Genomic DNA, 18,445 nt, shown 5'->3' on the forward strand with positions numbered 1-18,445 from the left:
CAAGTGTATTATTTTTTTTAATCATGATTTCCCTAGTGATGACTTTCTAGCAGTTAACGCAGCTGAGCAGCTGTTGTAGGATTTGTGAAGTTCAATACCTTTATAAATTTTTTGCTTCAATTACTTTGCTGGGTTTTGTCTTTCAGAGCTAAATATAGGATGTAGAAGTGTTGGTAATAGGTATAAGGAACACATTACAGAAAATTGTAAATGAAGACAAAGGTAAACTTGTATAACACTTGTAGACTTATACCAAGTCTTTAAAGAAAAAAAATATTTAACGAGTAGGGGTATTATTAGACTATTTCAATAATTTTTTTAAAGTCTTAGTTCCTAGTGTCATCTGCCCATTGTTTTTTTAGTAGATGTAATAATAAACTGTTTTTCTGAGTGACTAGGATCTTGTTTGAATTCTGCTCTTGAAAAGAGTCAGTGATTATTTTGGATATTTTTCTGATAAAGATTCCCAAATAAAAACTCATCTCTGAATTTTTATTTATTTTGTGTTCTTATGTTAACATATAACAAGTTCATCAACAGGTAAATAATTTTTTAGAACAAGACCGTAATGGGAATTAATCTGTATTACAAAAATACATTCATATCCTTCAAAACCCTTGAATAATTTCACACTGACCTCCCTGTGGACATCTCCGACAGATTTTAGTGATGACATATTTTGGTGATGTATCACTGAATACTTTAAATAAGTTTAGATTGAGGTGATTAGACATCAAAGAGGCTCTGGGTACTCAGTAAGAATTCAGTAGATATGCTTAAATGACTTCATGATTTAGAATTAGGGAAACTACATTACTGGTGGTACACAAGCATTCTCCTTTTTGGTCAAGTTGACCCATTTAGAGTTGCAGAGAAAGTACCATCCATTTGAGAAAATATTTTAAGTAAAACTTAGTGTGGAACAAAGGATTTGCTAGTTATACTTGTCACTTTACGATAGTACATTCTTCTTAATTCTGGGGGGACATTTGTGATCAGAACACATAACCTTCTAAAAGATGTCTCCCCTAATCCTGGGATATGTAGCAGAGCAGAGATTATTTATTCATTCTTGTTAGCTTTTCGAAGACAGACATAAGCTATCTTCTTTCTTTGATTACATTTTAAAATTTCAACATTTTACTGTAACCCAAATTATTTCCAACTGATTTTCAGGTAATTTTTAAAATGTCATCTGTAAATACGCAAAATATTGTTTCTTTCTACGTTGACCGAAATAGGACTATAAGATTCAGCTTTCAAAAATGCAAGAAATTTGGGCAGGAGAATGCTTTCTGCAGCATGAGTTTCCCTGTCAAATATCTCTAACACCCCTTGGTAGCTTGTGTGCAAGCTGCTGTTGTAGAATTTGTAAGTTATTCTCTTTCTGAACCCAGATTCAGAGAGTTATTTAGCTTGGCTACTAACATTTTTAATGATTGAAACTCGGTATGCCATGTTACTTCCCAAGAATTAATCAGTTTCCATGAAAACATGTTGTTTAAATTAATTCAAACTCATTAGCACTACAGAGATGGATACTCTGTAAAAAGCCTCCATTAATTAGCACTGCATCCTGTAATATGCCTACAGCTCGTGACCATTTCCTTGAATTTGTGCCGTGTGTGACCCTTTGCATCTGATACTTCATCTACAGCAGACCGATAGCCTATGTTTTGGTTTTAAAACAGCGAGCGTATGGTATAATGAGTGGCACGTTACCCTTTTTTTTCCCCAATGAATTCCTAAGTCATAAACAAGATTTCTCATATGCATCATTTTGAATTCAGAGTTCGAAGCAGATTTCTCATTTGTGTTTTGACAATAGGCATAGAAATAATAAATTTCAGTTCTCCGGTTTTTAAGTTTATGGAAATTTTGCTCTTTCTCTTTTCAGTAGCTAAAGAGTATTTCTGCACGGTGCTAGACTGACCCTTCTGGTGGAGGGTCTAGTACTCTCTGCTTATACTACAAAAACAGCATGAGCATATCAATACTTCACAAAGTGTATTTGTGAGGCATAGAGCTGAGAACAATAATTCCACGCTTCAGGGACCTGCATATCCATATGCTGTATACAGGGCTGCAGAGCAACAACTCTAATAAACCCATGCCTGTCTCATGTTTTCTGAAATAGCTTTCCTTTGTGTTTAAGTCCCTTTTTGCAAAATCCATTACTTGTGGTCACCCTGTCCTTTGTGCTTTATTTCCTTGATGCATGTACCATTACTTATCATTGAACTTGCTTCTTGAATAATACTCTTGGTTCAGCAAAGAACTGATTATCATCAGCTGTGCCTGATCATTAATACACATAGGACTTTTATTCTGCTAACTTAGGCAGTAGATGCCTACTGTCTGTGAAAACCAACTTAATTCTTGCAGGATGTCTATATATGGAATGGCAAATTTCAGTTTTGTCTTTCTTCAGCTGGCAACTGTAATGATTAAGTGGAATTTTTAATTTTTTTTTTTTTTATTATTTGGGCAAGAACTAACCTTCAAAACAGGCCATTGTATAGGTAACACACATGCCTGGAAATAGGAGGGGCATAGGCCGGCAGCCAGCAGAAAAAGCCCAGGTTTCTCTCATAAAGAACATCTTCCCCATCCCTCAACCTGAGAATCATGAAATTCAACTGTGGTTTTTTCCCTCCAGTTTTTCCGAAATCCTTTCCTCCCCTTTCTTTTCAAACTGGCTACAAAACCCAATTTATCATCATGATGTATGGTATCATTAATCCTTCTTGAAGGCAAGATGCATAATGCTTCTTGGTGTTGGCACTGAGCAAACTTCTGCAGCCTGACTCTCTTGATGCCCTTTTGAGTCTCTCTGGTTCCAGCAGAATGAAACTGGGCTCATAATAAGTTTAGCTGTCGTGCTGTTTGCAGCAGCACGTGACCTATTATACTGGTCCCTTGCCTTCCCCCCCTTCCTCTCCCCTTTGCTAAGGCACTAGAGCTACAAAAGGAGCAAGACAGGGCTGCTAGTTTATGCTCTAGCAGTGAGCTATTAGGAACAGAGGTCCCTATAGGGGTAGAATGACCTCTTTCATAAACAATGACAATGGTTTGCTTTGTGGAAGAGATGTCTTATGCTGTCTTTGGTACTTAATGGTCAGTTGGCCCTATCTGCTGCACACTTTTTATTAGAAACTCCCTTTCTAACTTTTTTTTTTTAATTAATACCATAGAAAGACGGAATAATTTTAACTAAACTTCTACTGCCATCAGAAGTTTTCTTATTCCTTGTTTCAAAATACTCCTGGTATCAAAATACTTTGCTTTGCTTATCAATCTAGTCACAGAAAAGTGAGCAAAAGAAACAATATTTGCTATATTAGCAGTAAAACTGCTAAACCCTCCAACAGTCACAGGTAGTAATCTTCCTTTGTAAATGCCTAGATGGTGAAGCATTTGCTGCAAGAGGAGCAGTTCTGGTTTTGAGACTTCTACGCAGTGAATTTAGATAAATAAGCATGTTCAGTGGACCCATGTTCTAAACCCGTGTTCTAGTTCTATCAGTTTCATTTTCAGGTGCATGACTTTTGACAAGGAAAATCTTGAATAAATCAGATTTGTAGCTTTCACTTTCATACCCACAGAAGATAAAATGGAAAGCCACTGGTAGTCATATTGCTATTAGATTCTTCTATCATACTTCACGTCTAAATATAAAGCTGATGGTAGAGTATCCTTACGTTAAAGTTAGCTTGATGGTACTAAAGAGTAGATAGGTAGCTGGGCCAGAACTCTTCATTTCAATGTCTGGTTGTTTTGGTAAAATCTCCAAAGTAACCCTAAAAATGAATGTGAAAGGTGGTGGTAGAAGTGTGTGCATGTGTTTTGTTGTTGGGTGAGGGGGGAAGTGTTTGGTTTTTAATTTTATGCAAAACCGGAACGTTTTGTTATTGTAACTTAAAAGTAATTAAGAAAAGTTCTTACTGAGCAGCTTGTTACTTTTTTTACTTTGGTCGAGCTCTGTTTTGAGTTTGTAAGTTACATAAAATAACACAAGAAATATGAATGCATTTGGGGGAGGGGGGGAGGAATGTATGAAACATAAAAAATTTTAAATATATTAGCATATTTTCATTGAAACAGAATCATGCTGGGTTTTGAGCTCTTTTTTATCAAGCTTCATAAGCTGTTTCTTGAGCTCTTTTGCATTGAAGTTCATTTAAGCCCTGATTACAACTTATTATATAAGTGAGATAGCATGTTTTACTTTTTGGAAAGATAACTTGATCTAACCAAAATTCAAAGGATGCTTTATAGTTTTGAAAAAGCAATTGCCGGAAGAGTCCAGGGCACAATTAATTTTTCTGTTTTGGAGTTTGCAAATATTGCTCGAACTTTTATCCATTAGTTTGTGGGATCAGGAGTTTGTTTTACATACCTACGTCGTATCTGTAGTAAACGATCCTTTAAATCAAGTTCCTGTTATGGCTCCAGTATAGTTTGAGAATTTTGTACCATGAATATATACTAATGTATAGCATGTATACAAATACATTTGTGTGTGCAAACATTTACTTAAATTAAGCATTTTGGCAAGGAAAAAGAAAAAATATCTAGAATTTTGTTACTAAATGTAGTAGACAACACTGCCAAACAGAATCTTGCAAAGTGATATTGTTGAGTGTTCTACTTTTAAAATAATTATTGTATTATTTTAAAATAATACCATATCCTACATAGATGGAATAATCTAGGTCAGTGTAACATGGTCTTTATGTCACTTCATATTAGTTCCCAAACACATTTCTTCTCAAAAACATGTAGACCATAAAAGTTAGTGTGTTCATTTCCTAAGCACTCTAATATATGTGTCATCCTCTGGGTAGTAGAAACCACAGCTGCTTTAAAGACTTGTACTGAGCTAAGCACTTGCAAAACATAGCTGCAGTTTTTGTGACTGCAGGCCGACATCCAGAAGTAATAGAAATAATCCTGCAGTGAGAGGCATCCAAGTGTGCTGAGAGTGCTGGCTGATGTCATTATGAGGCTGCTCCCTCTCATCATTCAAAGGGCATGGCAATCAGGGGAGATTGTTGATGACGGGAAAAAAGGAAATGTCACCGTGCCCTTCAGGAAGAGCGTGAAGGAGGATCTAGGGAACTACAGGGCAGCTGAACCTCACTCTCTATGGGGTAAACCCTTCTGGAAGCCACTTGTAGGCACATGAAGGACCAGAGTGTGTTTGGGAACAGATAGCATAAATTTATCAATGGCAAATCCTGTGACTGGCCTGAGTGACTTTTCTAATGGAATGTCTGGCTTTGTAGAGGAGAGGAAACCCATGGAGTTTTGGTGGTTTGGGGTGGGTTAGTTTGGGATTTTTTTGTGTGTTTCTTGGGGTTTGAGGTGGTGGAGTTTTTTGGGGTTTCGGGTTTTCTCTTTTTGTTTTGGGTTTGAGGGGGTGTTACTTCAAATTTAGCTAGATTTTCAGCATAGTCTCCCATAATATTCTTAGATTGGTGAGATGTGGACTGGATAAGTGGATGGTAGGTGGCTGAAAGACTTGGCTGGACTGCCAGGCTCACAGGGTGGTGATCTATGGTATAAAGTCCAGCTGGTGGTTACTAATGGTCTTTTGCATGGATTGATACTGGGGACAGTATTTCATGTCTTTATTAACAGTGTGGACAGTGAGACAGAGTGCATTTTGAGCAATTTGGGAGATGATACCAAATTGGGGGAATACTTGACTGGCTGGAGGGTAGGGCTAATATTGCAAGGGACCTCAACCGTCTGGAGAAATGGACTGCCAGTAACTTCCTGAAGTTCAACAAAGGCAAGTAAAATGCTGGTTTTTTTATCCAGGACAAAATAACACCCTGCTGCAGCGTGGATGTGGAGAGCTGCAAAGCTGGAAAGCAGCTTTGCAGACTTCGGAGTTCCTCTGGGGAAACTGATGAACATGAGTCAGCAGTGAAACCCCTTTGCAATTTCAGCTGTCCCCTAGACGCTATTAGCAAGAGTGCAGCCACAGGCCCAGGGGAGTCACTGGTGCCTTGTATTTGGCAGTTCTGAGACCTCATGGAGAGAGTGCTCTGTCGGGTTTTGGGCACCCCAGGACAAAGCTTACTGATGTACTGGAGCAATTCAGCAGAGGGTCACTGAAATGATTAAGAGGATGGAGCGTATGACATGCAAGAGACGGATTTGTTGAGCTTTTCAAGAGAAAGCTAGGAGGAGATCTTATTGCTGTCTATGACTGCTTTAATGGGATGGTAAAGAAAAGGCAGAGCCTGACTGTCTTGTAGCCAGACAGGTCTTGCAGAGATAAGATGAGACGTAACAGGACAAGTTGGAACACAGGAAATTGCAATTAAGTGCAAGGAAAAATATTTTACCCTGAGGGTGGTCAAATATGGAAACAGATTACCCAAAGTGGCTGTGGTATTTCTGTCCTTGAAAGCATTCAAAACACAACTGCACAAGGGCCTGAGCAATGTCATCTAATTGAACCTGATTTGAGCAGGAGATTGGATTAGATGACCTCCAGAGGTCCCTTACAACCTAAGCTATACTGTGATCCCACAAAAAGAAATTTTCACCATGTGTGCAGAATTGTCTTTACCTTTTGGCTTTCCTGATGACCACATAAAATGGAATTTGTTCAGGTTTTTAAATTAAGTCACTGTGTGTAGCAGGTCTTTATGTAATACTAATCAGTGCTTCAAAGCAATTTATGCTATTAAAGAGATAGTTGAAAACTATTGGTTATGACTCTAATAGTGAAGATTCAAAGAAATGTTTTTCAGTTCCTCATTCTGAAAGGCACTAATGCTGAACAAACTTTTCTGGCCACTTAACCAGCCATTGCTTTATCCTGTGTTGTGAAGGATTGGCTAAGCCAGTCATCCGTTTGCTGGGCTTTCTCTTTTAACAGGAGTTTTGGGGATCTAGTAGTTTCTCCAAACATTGCATTCCAGTAGGTCATTCAACATTCGTGATCTTGTTCTGCTATTCATCGCACGCATTAAGAAAGCAGGAGCAGACAATTGTTTCTCACTTCCTGAAGACTGTCCAGAAGGGTAAAAACATAGATCTTTTGAAAAGAGGAGATGTTTGGGCATAGTAAAGAACCTGTAGAAAGTCAGACTGCGAGTCACTTACATAGAGCTTTGTCCCTCAAAGTGAAAATGAGGCTGCAATGGGACCAGTTTGTATGTGATACATCGTGAGCAGAGCTGCCGTACTGCGTTTGTCTGAATGATGTATCGCTGAATCATAAGCTGACCCACACTTTTTAAAGTACAGAAAAAACATTGATCCTTTATGTGATTGATCCTGACAGCTTTCACCAGCTCTGTACCTAGACCTGTCTTTTTTTTTTTTCAGTCTACTTTTCATCATCTGTTTGCCAGATACCCTGCAGTTTCTGAGACAGGTGTGAGTTACTTTTTGAGTCTGGGATAGGATGTGTTTCTACAGGTTTGTGTGTCAGTCCATTCTGTCTCTCCTGTAGAAGCTCCTAGTATATACAGGTCAAATACAGTTTTCTTGGTGAACTGGGAACTAATCCTTCCAAACTTCTATTAGCACCAGTGAGTTGCTTCCAGTTTGATATACTCTTTCCTGCAATGGGATCTTTCAGTGGTGATCCATGTGGCTGAGCTGGCTGGCTAAGAGGAGGCTTGGACTCTTAGGTGGTGAATCAATGATTGCAGAGTACTTCAGAAGCATAGGAGGAATTTGATTCCTCCAAATCTCAATTTCTGTTTAAACTTGCATTATATTCAGGTTGATACAGTGAATATGGTACGTACACATGTCTTCATAGTTTCTCAGTTAAGGCACTGATTCAGCAAAGTAATCTGGCACGTGCCCTGCATCAAGTCTGTAAAGAGTGACTATAATGTCCATGCTGAATAAATAAGGGGAAACTCAAATAATTGAAGAGAAAATGAATTTATGTAGGGTAAGCTCATTCTGAACAAAGAGCAGATTTAAAGCTAATCTGATTTTTCCAAGCCATTCTCTGTCTTTGGCTGTGATATTTTTTATTTTTATTTTTTTTTCATTGCAAGGGTGTGATCAGGAGTGGCAGGGTCAGATTGATTGTCCTCAAGTCTGCAGGCAATTTCTGACAAACATTTAAGTCGGACCTCCCCTTGGCAGATGGTCTTTCAGATTTCTCTGGTGCAGTGGGAGAGGTATTTCTGTGGTCTGTACAGCACTGCAGGTTGCTGTAAGAATTCACCTTTGGAGAAGGAACAGTAAGGAGGTCAGGCAGTTATTGATAAGCATGTGGGCTACTGAGAGGGTCAGCATCAGGGGTCTCCCGCAGAGACAGCCTGCAGAGAATACTGCTGCTGGAGAAGCCACTCCTGTTCACATTAGAAAATCTCAGAGGAAAGAGAAGAACGAGACAAAGGGAAGAAGAAAAAAAAATAAGGGGATTTTCTGACTGAATTTCATTTGTACAAAGTACAGCAGGTTAACAAATAGGAATTTCAGTGGGGTTAGTGTCTGATATTTTAACATCTTTAGACATTTTTGTAGATTGAAGTAAACTAATTTTTTGGATGGAGTAGGTTTCTCTTCAATTTAAAAGATACGTGCTGCTGCTGAAAACAGTTGTTACAGTAGTGGCAGGGAAATAAAGCGAAATAAAAAATGCCAGAACTTTTTTATTAAAGAAATGAATCATTTCAAGTGGTCTCTAAAACAGAAATGCTCATATCTCGTAAAAGTGACAACTGTAGGATTTCTTGTCTTCTTTATGACAAGGATTGTTTAGACTCCCCACAAAAATGAAGTTAAAACCCACGTCAGATAATCTGTAATGAGTACTCTTTATATTGAGACGTTGGAGAAGGAATAGTTTAGAACCCCCTTCATTTACTTGGAACCTTTTCTTTTTCCAACATTTTTCATTCTCAGTCATCTCCAATCACAGCAGAGCAGAGATCAGGAGCCGCTGTTGAGGTTACTCTTTTGTGCTGGGTAGTGATGGCAGAGTGAGAAATAAACTGCGAGCTGTGACCAAAGGCAGACTTGTAATAACTTGAATATAATGACAATAGGCCTTAATACTGTAACAAATGCTCTGAGTTTGCACATCCAAACTCTGCAGTTTGGATCAATTTTCTTGTTTACAAAATCAGCTTGCTTTTATTAGCACCAAAATTTTCCAGTAACAGAATGGTGAATGATCTAGTGAGGTTCACTGCAAAAGAAAGGAAAAAATATTGTGTATGATTAGACAGTGGATTTAAGTGGGTTCCTATATAGGGCTGGAGTTTGGAGTGAAAATAGGAAGTGTTGGATCGCTTTATTAATACTGTTTGGGAGGTCTGTTGTTTTCTCCTCTTACCCGGTGTAAGATTAGACTCCGAAACTGGGGATGCAAAAGGCTAGAATAAACAGCCTAACCACAGATGACACCAAACGTCTATCACGCACAGTTGCGTACGAAGTTGATTTACCCTACTTGTAAATACTGAGCACTTGTAGGAGCTTTCTGTATTTGAAGATCCATTTTGTCAGCCTCAAATTGGGAAGCGAACATTCTCCCACAGTTCCCCGGCCCCACCTTCCCCCCGATATTAAGACTACGTCTGTGGTGCTCTCAGCATGAATTGTTCTCATTGCTTGTTGTTCGACACCCTGATCGGAGAGCAGATGAGACAGTTATTCCTGTTGTTGCTGATTTACCATTACAGCTGCTTCCTCTTCTTGTGATTTAATTTGAAGTTTCAGCCCACCAGGGGGCTAATGGTCCCCACCTATGCAGCTTTAAAAGCTCACTGTTGTTTTCCATGGGAGTGTTATTTCCAGTCCTAGCCAGTGATTTATTTTTTTTCCTCAATGTTCATCTGGTAGCTGCGAGGCAGTATTCCATTAGCCATTTTCATGAAAAAAAAAAAAAAACCAACCACAGAACACAAAAAAAACCCCACCAAAACCTATGCAACTATTTAAATTGAAAGCTTAAAATGAGAATTACTCTGTTTCAGTAGAAACTCGGCAAGTAAATGACTGTGTTTTGCAGTGTTCTAATGGCTATTGGAGACGGATATGAAAAAAAACCAACCTGTCACTTAGATCCTTTATGTTTCTCTTATTTTTAATATGTAACATACATAGTTCGCTTCTTTTTTCCTTATCTCAGGAAAACGCAGTACAGGCAGCAAACCCTAGAGTATGTTTCATGGTGTGGTACTGCCTGTGGTGAGATGAATTCTGACATTAGCAACTGCAGTGGAGTCCGAGGTGTGATGGTGCTAGATACTGCTAGAAGATTGTGTGCACCTGATCAGGCACAGGGGGACCTCAGTTTGAGTGTGACTACAAAGTTGTGACTGCAAGCTGGATAACCAAAGAGCAGAACTTCAGGAATACTTCCTACCAGACTTCTTACAAGAACAAAATTATACACCTCACTGGCTAAATTATTCTTGAAGCAAAACTTTAGAAGTTATGAATTTCTTGGTTTACCTTCTGTATAATAAATGGCCTTGAAAATCTTTCTGAACAAACAGCATTATCTTTGATGCTCGGCACAGCCTGCTGTTCACCTTATTGTTATAGCGTGAGTTTGAGTAGAAGTTTTGAGTGTACATTTTTGTAAAACTTTTGGTTTTCTAGGTTTATTCCTTTTTATGTGATTAAAGTTTGTGTACATGCTTGTTTCCATCATCTTGTCTATTTGTAATATAAACATTTACATTTTGTGATACCTTCTCTGCTGGTCCAAAGAATGCTTTGATGAATTATGCACCTTCTAGTGTTTGGCTGTTTTCTTTACTGGTCCATCATCAGTATTAGAAATTTAACTCTTCGCTGAGTTAATGCTATCTTCTCTCACTGGGAATCACAGGAGTCTTTCTCCCAGCCACCCTGTTTTCAATGGCTTATTTCTTGCTTTGGGGTGGCGAGGAGGGGCAGATGGATTGCATTGCAAAAAGGCTGGAAGCCGGGCACTGATAGAAGCGTTTGCATGAAACCTCATTGCTTTCAGCTATTATTAAAGGGTGGTGCAATCTTTCCCCTCTTTGAGCAGGAGGATATTATTACCAAATATCAGTGTTCAAGGTCACCTCTCTTTACAATATAAATCAAATATACTACTTCCTAAGGCCATGATTGATGGAAAATAAAGTATTAACTGCCAGGAAACAGGCTTTCCTACAGTATCACTCCGTCATGCACTGGTCACTAACCTTTTCAATGCAACCTTAATATTGCACTGCTAATCGTATAATTTAAAGAATACAAGTTTTTAATAGTTATTCCAGGAGGAATGTTAAGCACCGTGCTTTAGAGCTATTTTTGCTTATTGGAAGCTTACCAGTTAATAAGTTAACTACTAGTAACAACCATTAATACAAACTCTTTGCTTGGGTAATGTCATTTGTGTTTAATGAATTAGGCTTAAAAAATAGAGCAGAGTACTAGACTTGACTGACTTGCTGTAGAGGCAACGCAGAATTAGTCATTGGCTGTGAATGTTAATCACTCCACAGCAATGATAATTTAGAGCATTGTTGTAGCACTCTTGTGCTCATAAAATGAACTTAATAACCCACTGCTACCCATGGGATAAGCCTTCCTTCTCCTTCCCTCCCCCTTGCAATTGAATACCCAGTCTGGCTGCATAATAGCCTTGTGAAATACTGCATTAAAAAGAGTGAGCAGCTGTATGATAAAATAAACAGCTCTAAAACAGATTTGTTAATTATCTCTTTCTTTTATTCACAGAGGGTGTTTGTGAGATATGGCTGACCAGTGAAGACACAGGGGCTTATGGCAGAGACATTGGCACAGATCTCCCTACGCTTCTGTGGAAGCTGGTTGAAGCTATTCCTGAGGGAGCTATGCTGAGGCTTGGCATGACAAACCCTCCCTATATTTTAGAGCATCTGGAGGTAAGGAAAAGAGAATCATTTATATGCCGGCATAGACATTCGTTGAATGAGTCAGCGTGGAACCTTGTGTATAGTGCATTTCGTTTTAAGCCGTAGCTTTGAAAAATTTGAAGTAAATTTATAGAATTAGTCTTGAAGTAAATTTATAGAATTAAGGTAATAGCGTTAAGCCATTTGCCTGACACAGCAAGTTATTGAGATAATAAGATATTCAGATCACTTTGGAATGATAATATTACTGAGGTCTCTGACCTGTGGAGCTTTATTATTGCAAAGTTGCATTTGTGTATATGCCTAGTGTTTTCAAGAACTAAAGGAAATGTCATTAGCAGGCAATGGATCAGATTGAATTTGTCTTCCTGCTACACCTTACACAAATATTTCCAGAAAGACTATATGCTGGTCTCACTCAATGACATATTCAATATCCTGTGTCAAATGCTATTCTGAGAGTGTGTAGAGCTTCCATTGTAAGAAATGGAAATTCTAAGTGGCTGAGTTAAAAATATTGTAAAAAGGTAGTTCAATGAGATTAGAAGCAACAAAGTGTACAACAATGTGAATTTGAAACAATATTGTATGTATGCAGAGCCGGAAGTGAGATTTTTGTCTCAAAGATAAATGTGTTTGGTTGGATTCTGTCATCAAATTAATTTATTGAAATTCATAGGAACTGTTTATAGAAAGAACATAACTTTAAAGGCGAGGAAAAAGCAGGGAAGTATATAGCTTCAGGTAGATTTTATAACCATGTGCATCAGCAGTATCCAGATAAATAGCTGGTGCCCATCCTGCTTTCCCAAATACATTATAGAATTAATAGTTGTACTTATATTTTCTTAAGATTCCAAGGGCAGTGTTTTCTCACCAGATTTCCATAACTGCACCTTTCCCTACTGAAGCACATGGGCTAGAGGAATCTCATCCTGATAGGAATAAGCAGTTTTTCACTTCACCAGCTAAAGTTGCAGCAAACTGCAAGAAATCTTCTGGGCTGTTATTTTATTCTTTGGTTTAACATGCGCTTCACTAAGATAAAGTCTTAACAACACACTGAATAGAAATCTTTAGGAAATTATTTGGTTGTGTTTTTTAGACCTTCGCATTTGTCTCAAACTCTCATATCTGTCACAAGTTTTTCTTCTTTTTTAATTTAAAATTTTTCAGCATCTTGTACAAAAGCAAATCAAGCTTTTATCAATGTTCTGTTAGTATCTTTGCTTTGAATTTTAACTCACATTATTAAAAGTGTCTTGGCATAGACTGCCGCTTTTGTCACTGCTGCTCATCTTATGAGTACTTTCAGAAGCTTTTGTTTAAAAAACAAAAAATAATCAGTTGCTGGAAGTAAGAAATTGCTCTGCCCGTCTAAGGGGCACTGTAGTAGTCTTAATTTGATATAAGCTGAGCAAGGTGGAAAGTATATTGCTTTCCTTCGATCAGTAGCCATCTTAGTGAGTGTGAGCATGTCACCAATCTGTGAATGGTTTTGATTTATGATCTATTCTTACTGTTTCTAAATTCTCTAGAAAGCACTGTAGGTAGGACTCTCCTTGACCTGACTCATATTCAGGAAAAGTAATCTTTCTAAAAATGGACCTTTAAGTGTGATGGCAGAGTGAGAGGAATTCATGAAAGCCTATTGAAAATGTGTATCTTGAATGTGCAGAACATGCGTTATGCGCACAGCAGGCTTTTGTACAATAGCAACATCTGCTTGTCCTCTTCAGTGTTTCATACAATTTCTAGTTTATGTGATGTTTTTTAAGGATTATTTAGTCACATTTCTGTGTATGACTAAGAATTTTTGAGCTTGTAATTTGGTGAAATAATTTTGATGATTTGTCAAACTAAATTTGTAAAATTTTTTTTACCTTGTGCATTTTTGTCTAGTCCCCTCTTCCAATCTTACCAGACTTTTATCTGAAAGATCACTAGAGAATGTTAGCAGTCTCCTGTATACATTTTCACCAGACAAAATAAACTTTTTATGGGGAATGTGCTTTTAACTTTCCAGTTGAGGAAAGGGTAAAACTGTGATTTGTTTAAAAAACGAAATAAATGAAATAAGAAGTTGATTAACCTTCACGTCAGTTGGTTAGGATGAAATCCAGATGTAGTTCTGCTATCTCCTAAGAAAGGTATGAAGCTCTGGTTGCAAACATCTTTCATTAATTGCTTTAAAAGGTCCTGCATTTTATTAATTTGTTTTGTTAGAAGTCATGTTGCTGACTAGGATGATGTTTGGTTTTCTGCAGAAAAATTTTATGTGGGAAAATGTACTAATCATATGTCACTTTTTTATATCCAGTGAAGTGGAAAAAGTTGTTCCAGTCATGTATTTTGTTCAAAAATCAGAAATTACCAGCAATTGCATACTACTGTACAGATGCAACTGCTAGGCAAGGGTTTATTTCACTTTAATAATGAACACGTCTGATAAATGGCATAGAGGAACAACAGTCATGTAAAAGCATAAATTAATTTTAGGATCTGGACAGAACCTAAAAGCAATGATTTTGATTCTTTTACAATTTTTGCCATATTTATTGGAGCTCATCTGCAGGTAAAAGGTTTGGCCAGTTTTATGTCTGTCTTAATTCTTGTAAACTCCAAAGCTAATAACAAAGTTTATATAAATACATTTGCTTTCTCCAGTAACACTCAGTTTAAGTTAAATGTTTTAAAAATACCAGTTTCCAAAGAGATTATGTACATTTTTAAATACTGACTTGTAGTATTACATGAACTCCTCTAGCACTGGTTTTGTACTTAAATAGAGTTTTTAAAACATTTGACAAATATCTGTTTTCCTTCAAATAACCATGTATTTAATCTCTGAACATTCAGAGCATCAGGTCACTGGCTTGATTTTGTTCTTGGAATTCACAAGTTTCTTTTAGTCATTGCTGAAGATTCTATACCTTTCAGTTGTCAGAATGAGAGGAGATTACAAGTAAAAAAAATGGAGATGTGCAGATTAATACCCTGAGTCGTAGATGACACAACTGCAGCAGAAGCAAAGTATTCCCCAGAGCACAATGACAGTGCTAATGTCCTCAATGAATGAGGAAAAAGTTGCACCTGTGGATAGTATGACCGAGTAAAGGATTAAAAATTTAAAAATGTGTCACTTTATATACAATTGAAGCCTAAGTCGCGTATACTATTCTAGCAGCATGTGGAGTCTTTCACAAAAGGGTGGTGTCTTGAGTGTTGGGTTTTGCTCCCCTTGCCCCACACCTCAGTCCTTTGATATATGCCCAGCATATATTATTTGTGTTGCTCAGGTAGATCTTGAAGATGTAGCTAGACGTGAGGTATTTCAGTTACATATTAATTAGTGTCTTGATGTTCTCAGGAAAATAGATTGTATCCACTGACTAAAATAACATGAATTTTTCATACTTTATGTATTTTCTGTATATAGGTGGAATACCTTTCTCTGTTAAGAGGCGCTTCACCCACTTTTTGATAAGTTGCTTGGTAAACTGCTTATAGATTGAAATGTATTTACAAGTGCCAAAAAGTGATTATGAGCTCTTATCTTTTTCCTCAAAATACCCCTAACTTTATAAGAATACTCTGAGATATTGTCTGCTTAGAACGTGTACAGTGGATGGGATTATGGCCAGAGATCTGTTTAAGCTGTCAGCAACATTTCCTTTGTACTGTGCACCCAGGTCTGTGGCGGGGCTTTGGCCCTAGGGGTCTTTTGACTCATTAAAATAGTAGCTACACTCATGTGTCCCTGGAAGTAAAAATGGAGAACAGAAAATGCCACTCACCTCAGGAGTGTTTCATCTGCCTCTGTATCTGGGAAGCAGTCTCATAGTATCCACTAAGAAGTGCCATTCCATAGCTCTGCTGTTCCGCTGATGCCAGAGGCCGGCACAAGGGGAGGAGGAGGAGGAGGAGGAAGGGGAGATCTTCCCTTGGGTCAGGAGTGGTAGGACTAGAACAGAGTGGGGGGCAAAGGAAAGCTGCGAGTGCATGTAACTGGCCTTGAGATTCTCGTGCTGGAAGGCTTGGTAGATTCAAGGGCCTGGGCCAATGATAATTCAAACTCAGGTTTATTATAGGTAGGGAGTCAGTTTAAGTTTTCACATGATTTAAAATACCAAGCATACCCAGTACCTTCAGATACTACTGTCAAGCAGTGCCATTCTGTCCTTAAAGGTGTTTGTCATTTCAGGGGAGGCTGTTAGTCTCATGAAAATCATCATTATACTGGAGTGGTTTGGTCTGACAGTTTAGTCCTTTTGGGTTTTTATTTGGTAAATATGATGGTAATAGTGCCTTATGTACTTACAGATGTGTGTAGCATGAACAGTTTTGGGATGAGAAGCAACCATATGTTTTCAAATGATAAATTCTGCATTCAGTTGGGCCTTCTTGTTTGTAAAGAAAGAATTATTTGGAACCATGCAGTGTTGTATAGTCATGCAAAATATTAAAAACTTTTTGATATGCTGCATACTGAGCTAAGGCATTAAAGAAAGAGCCTTTAACACAATTATTACTGAATTTTTTATCTGCTGTTTCTTTCAACTGCAGATGATGACTGCGCTTACATTAGTGAGTAGTATGGAGCAGTAAGAGCAGATGAGGAAACCACAGAGTTTGGTAGTGAAGCTGCTATATCTACGTTATCTGCCTTTTGGAGTCTTTACTTCAAAATAAATCTAATCCCTTTAACCAACTACCCATGTTCCAAAGCTGTTTCAAAGGCACGTTGTTGGTTTGAATCATTCTGTTCCCTTGAAGGGCCTGGAGCACTTTTGCTGTGAACCTGGAGTATGGCCAGTGCTCTGATTTCCTCAGAAGTGAGTTTAGTTTGCCCACCCCAAAGCCACCCTGCAGACTGAACAAACCCATGGCTGGGAAATCACACTTCACAGTTTCACTGCTGCTTTCAAGCAGCACATTAATGTGAACGCAATCAGTGCCAGTAAGACTTCTCCTGCATAAGGTTGTTTCTCCAACGTTGTTTCTCTTCATCGTGATACTAAGACTGTGAAAGAAGTTGGAGTTTGCAGGTTAGCTGCAGAAGGCGTCCTCAGTTTTCCTCTCAGAGAAAATCTGGCCAACCAGTAGAAATAGTATTGTGTTTTCCAAAGTGCTCTCTCACAGTCTTAGCAGTCTGTTTGAATGTATTCATCATGAAGCATATAGCTAGCTTATTTTAAGTTTGGTCTCAAAATGAGATTTTTAAGATATGTGCCCTTGTCCTGTGTCCTTTCTCTCTTACTATGTTAATGCCACATGGCATTGAGGAAAACTTGGGATTTTATCTACATGGCAGAAAATTTTAGTAAATGGACATGGACTTTGGTCAGGGAAAAATGTCTTAGCTCAGATTTTTATTTTTTTTAATAAAATGTTAAAGGTGAAGGAAAAGTCAATATTAGGATTTATTTTAGAGTCCTAGCAAAACCTGCAGTGAATGCGTATGTGTAAAGTTACCTTGTGTACTCTCACCCATCTGTATTTGCACAGAGCTACTGTTCGAATTACAGACTGCCAGGTGGCTGAGATGTTATTGTCCTGTAGTATCAACATGTACTAAAAGTGACATAAGGTATACATCCTGCTTTAGCAGTAACCTCCAGGCATTCATTCTGTAATCATATTATGGAGTTATTGGCTAGCACTCTAGTGAGACAGTGTTTTACATCCTCTTGCGGTTACTGATGGAGAAGAAGGGTTGGGAAAAATCCATTAAAACAATAGCAGTAGATAAACGGTGAGCAGGAGCTAGTCTGAAAAGTCAAAAATGAGGCCAAATGTGTAGAAGGTTGAAGTGAATTAATGTTAGGGGCATGGTGTTAGAGACTACTTTTTGCCTTGAATTATTTCACTTTTCCTTACGATTTATACTTCATTTTCTTATTCAATATCTGATCGATCTGCTCTGACCAAGTCAGAAGGGAATGCAGATCGTCCAGACTGTAAAAGGGCAGGGATTCGCATCTCGGCCTTAGCTTACCTCCCTTGCAGATTTAACATTAACTCTACTTCCAGAGTTGTCTGGGATTTTAGTACAGCGCTTTCTGTGAGTGACGGGACGCTTCCCAATCTGTATAAAGGAGGCAGTTCACACCTGTCATTCCCGTAAGTGCTTAATTTCACATGACTAGATGAGTAGTCGTCTTTGTCACCTGTCAAAATGAGTCTGTCTCAAACCATACCATATGCCATCTGTGGGCTTTATCTCCGTTATTAATTCAGGACATTTGAGTGATACACCAACCATTGAGATGGAGTCTGCATGGTGGCAGGGTCTTTAAATGCATACAGAGTGCCAAGTGTACTGTACCACGAGTCGGAATAGTATTTCTTTGCTCTTTTGCTTTGATTTTTCATGTCAGCTCGGTGTTCATGCTCCTTAACCTCATTGAAGCTGATACCCTACAGATGGCTTCCTCAAACGTGCCCTGACGCAGCACATAGATACGTAGTACAGTAAAATTACTAATTGGCTTTTCTTTTTTCCATATTGTTCTTTTTTCCTCTAAGCATGGCAAACATTTTTGAGCACGGTTCATAAGCTCAAGTTTTGA

At 38.2% G+C, this 18,445-nt stretch overlaps 1 protein-coding gene across 2 annotated transcripts in view; it reads left to right on the forward strand.

Moving 5' to 3' along the window:
- Positions 1 to 18,445, forward strand: part of CDKAL1 (CDKAL1 threonylcarbamoyladenosine tRNA methylthiotransferase) — a 424,960-nt gene that overhangs the window by 251,941 nt on the left and 154,574 nt on the right. For both annotated transcript variants that reach the window (XM_074146151.1, XM_074146152.1), the window contains exon 10: positions 11,716 to 11,882. In XM_074146151.1, coding sequence (XP_074002252.1) covers positions 11,716 to 11,882 — 167 coding nt within the window. The remainder of the gene's footprint in view (positions 1 to 11,715; positions 11,883 to 18,445) is intronic.

Source organism: Numenius arquata, chromosome 4 (assembly GCF_964106895.1).
Source record: "Numenius arquata chromosome 4, bNumArq3.hap1.1, whole genome shotgun sequence".
NCBI lineage: Eukaryota > Metazoa > Chordata > Aves > Charadriiformes > Scolopacidae > Numenius > Numenius arquata.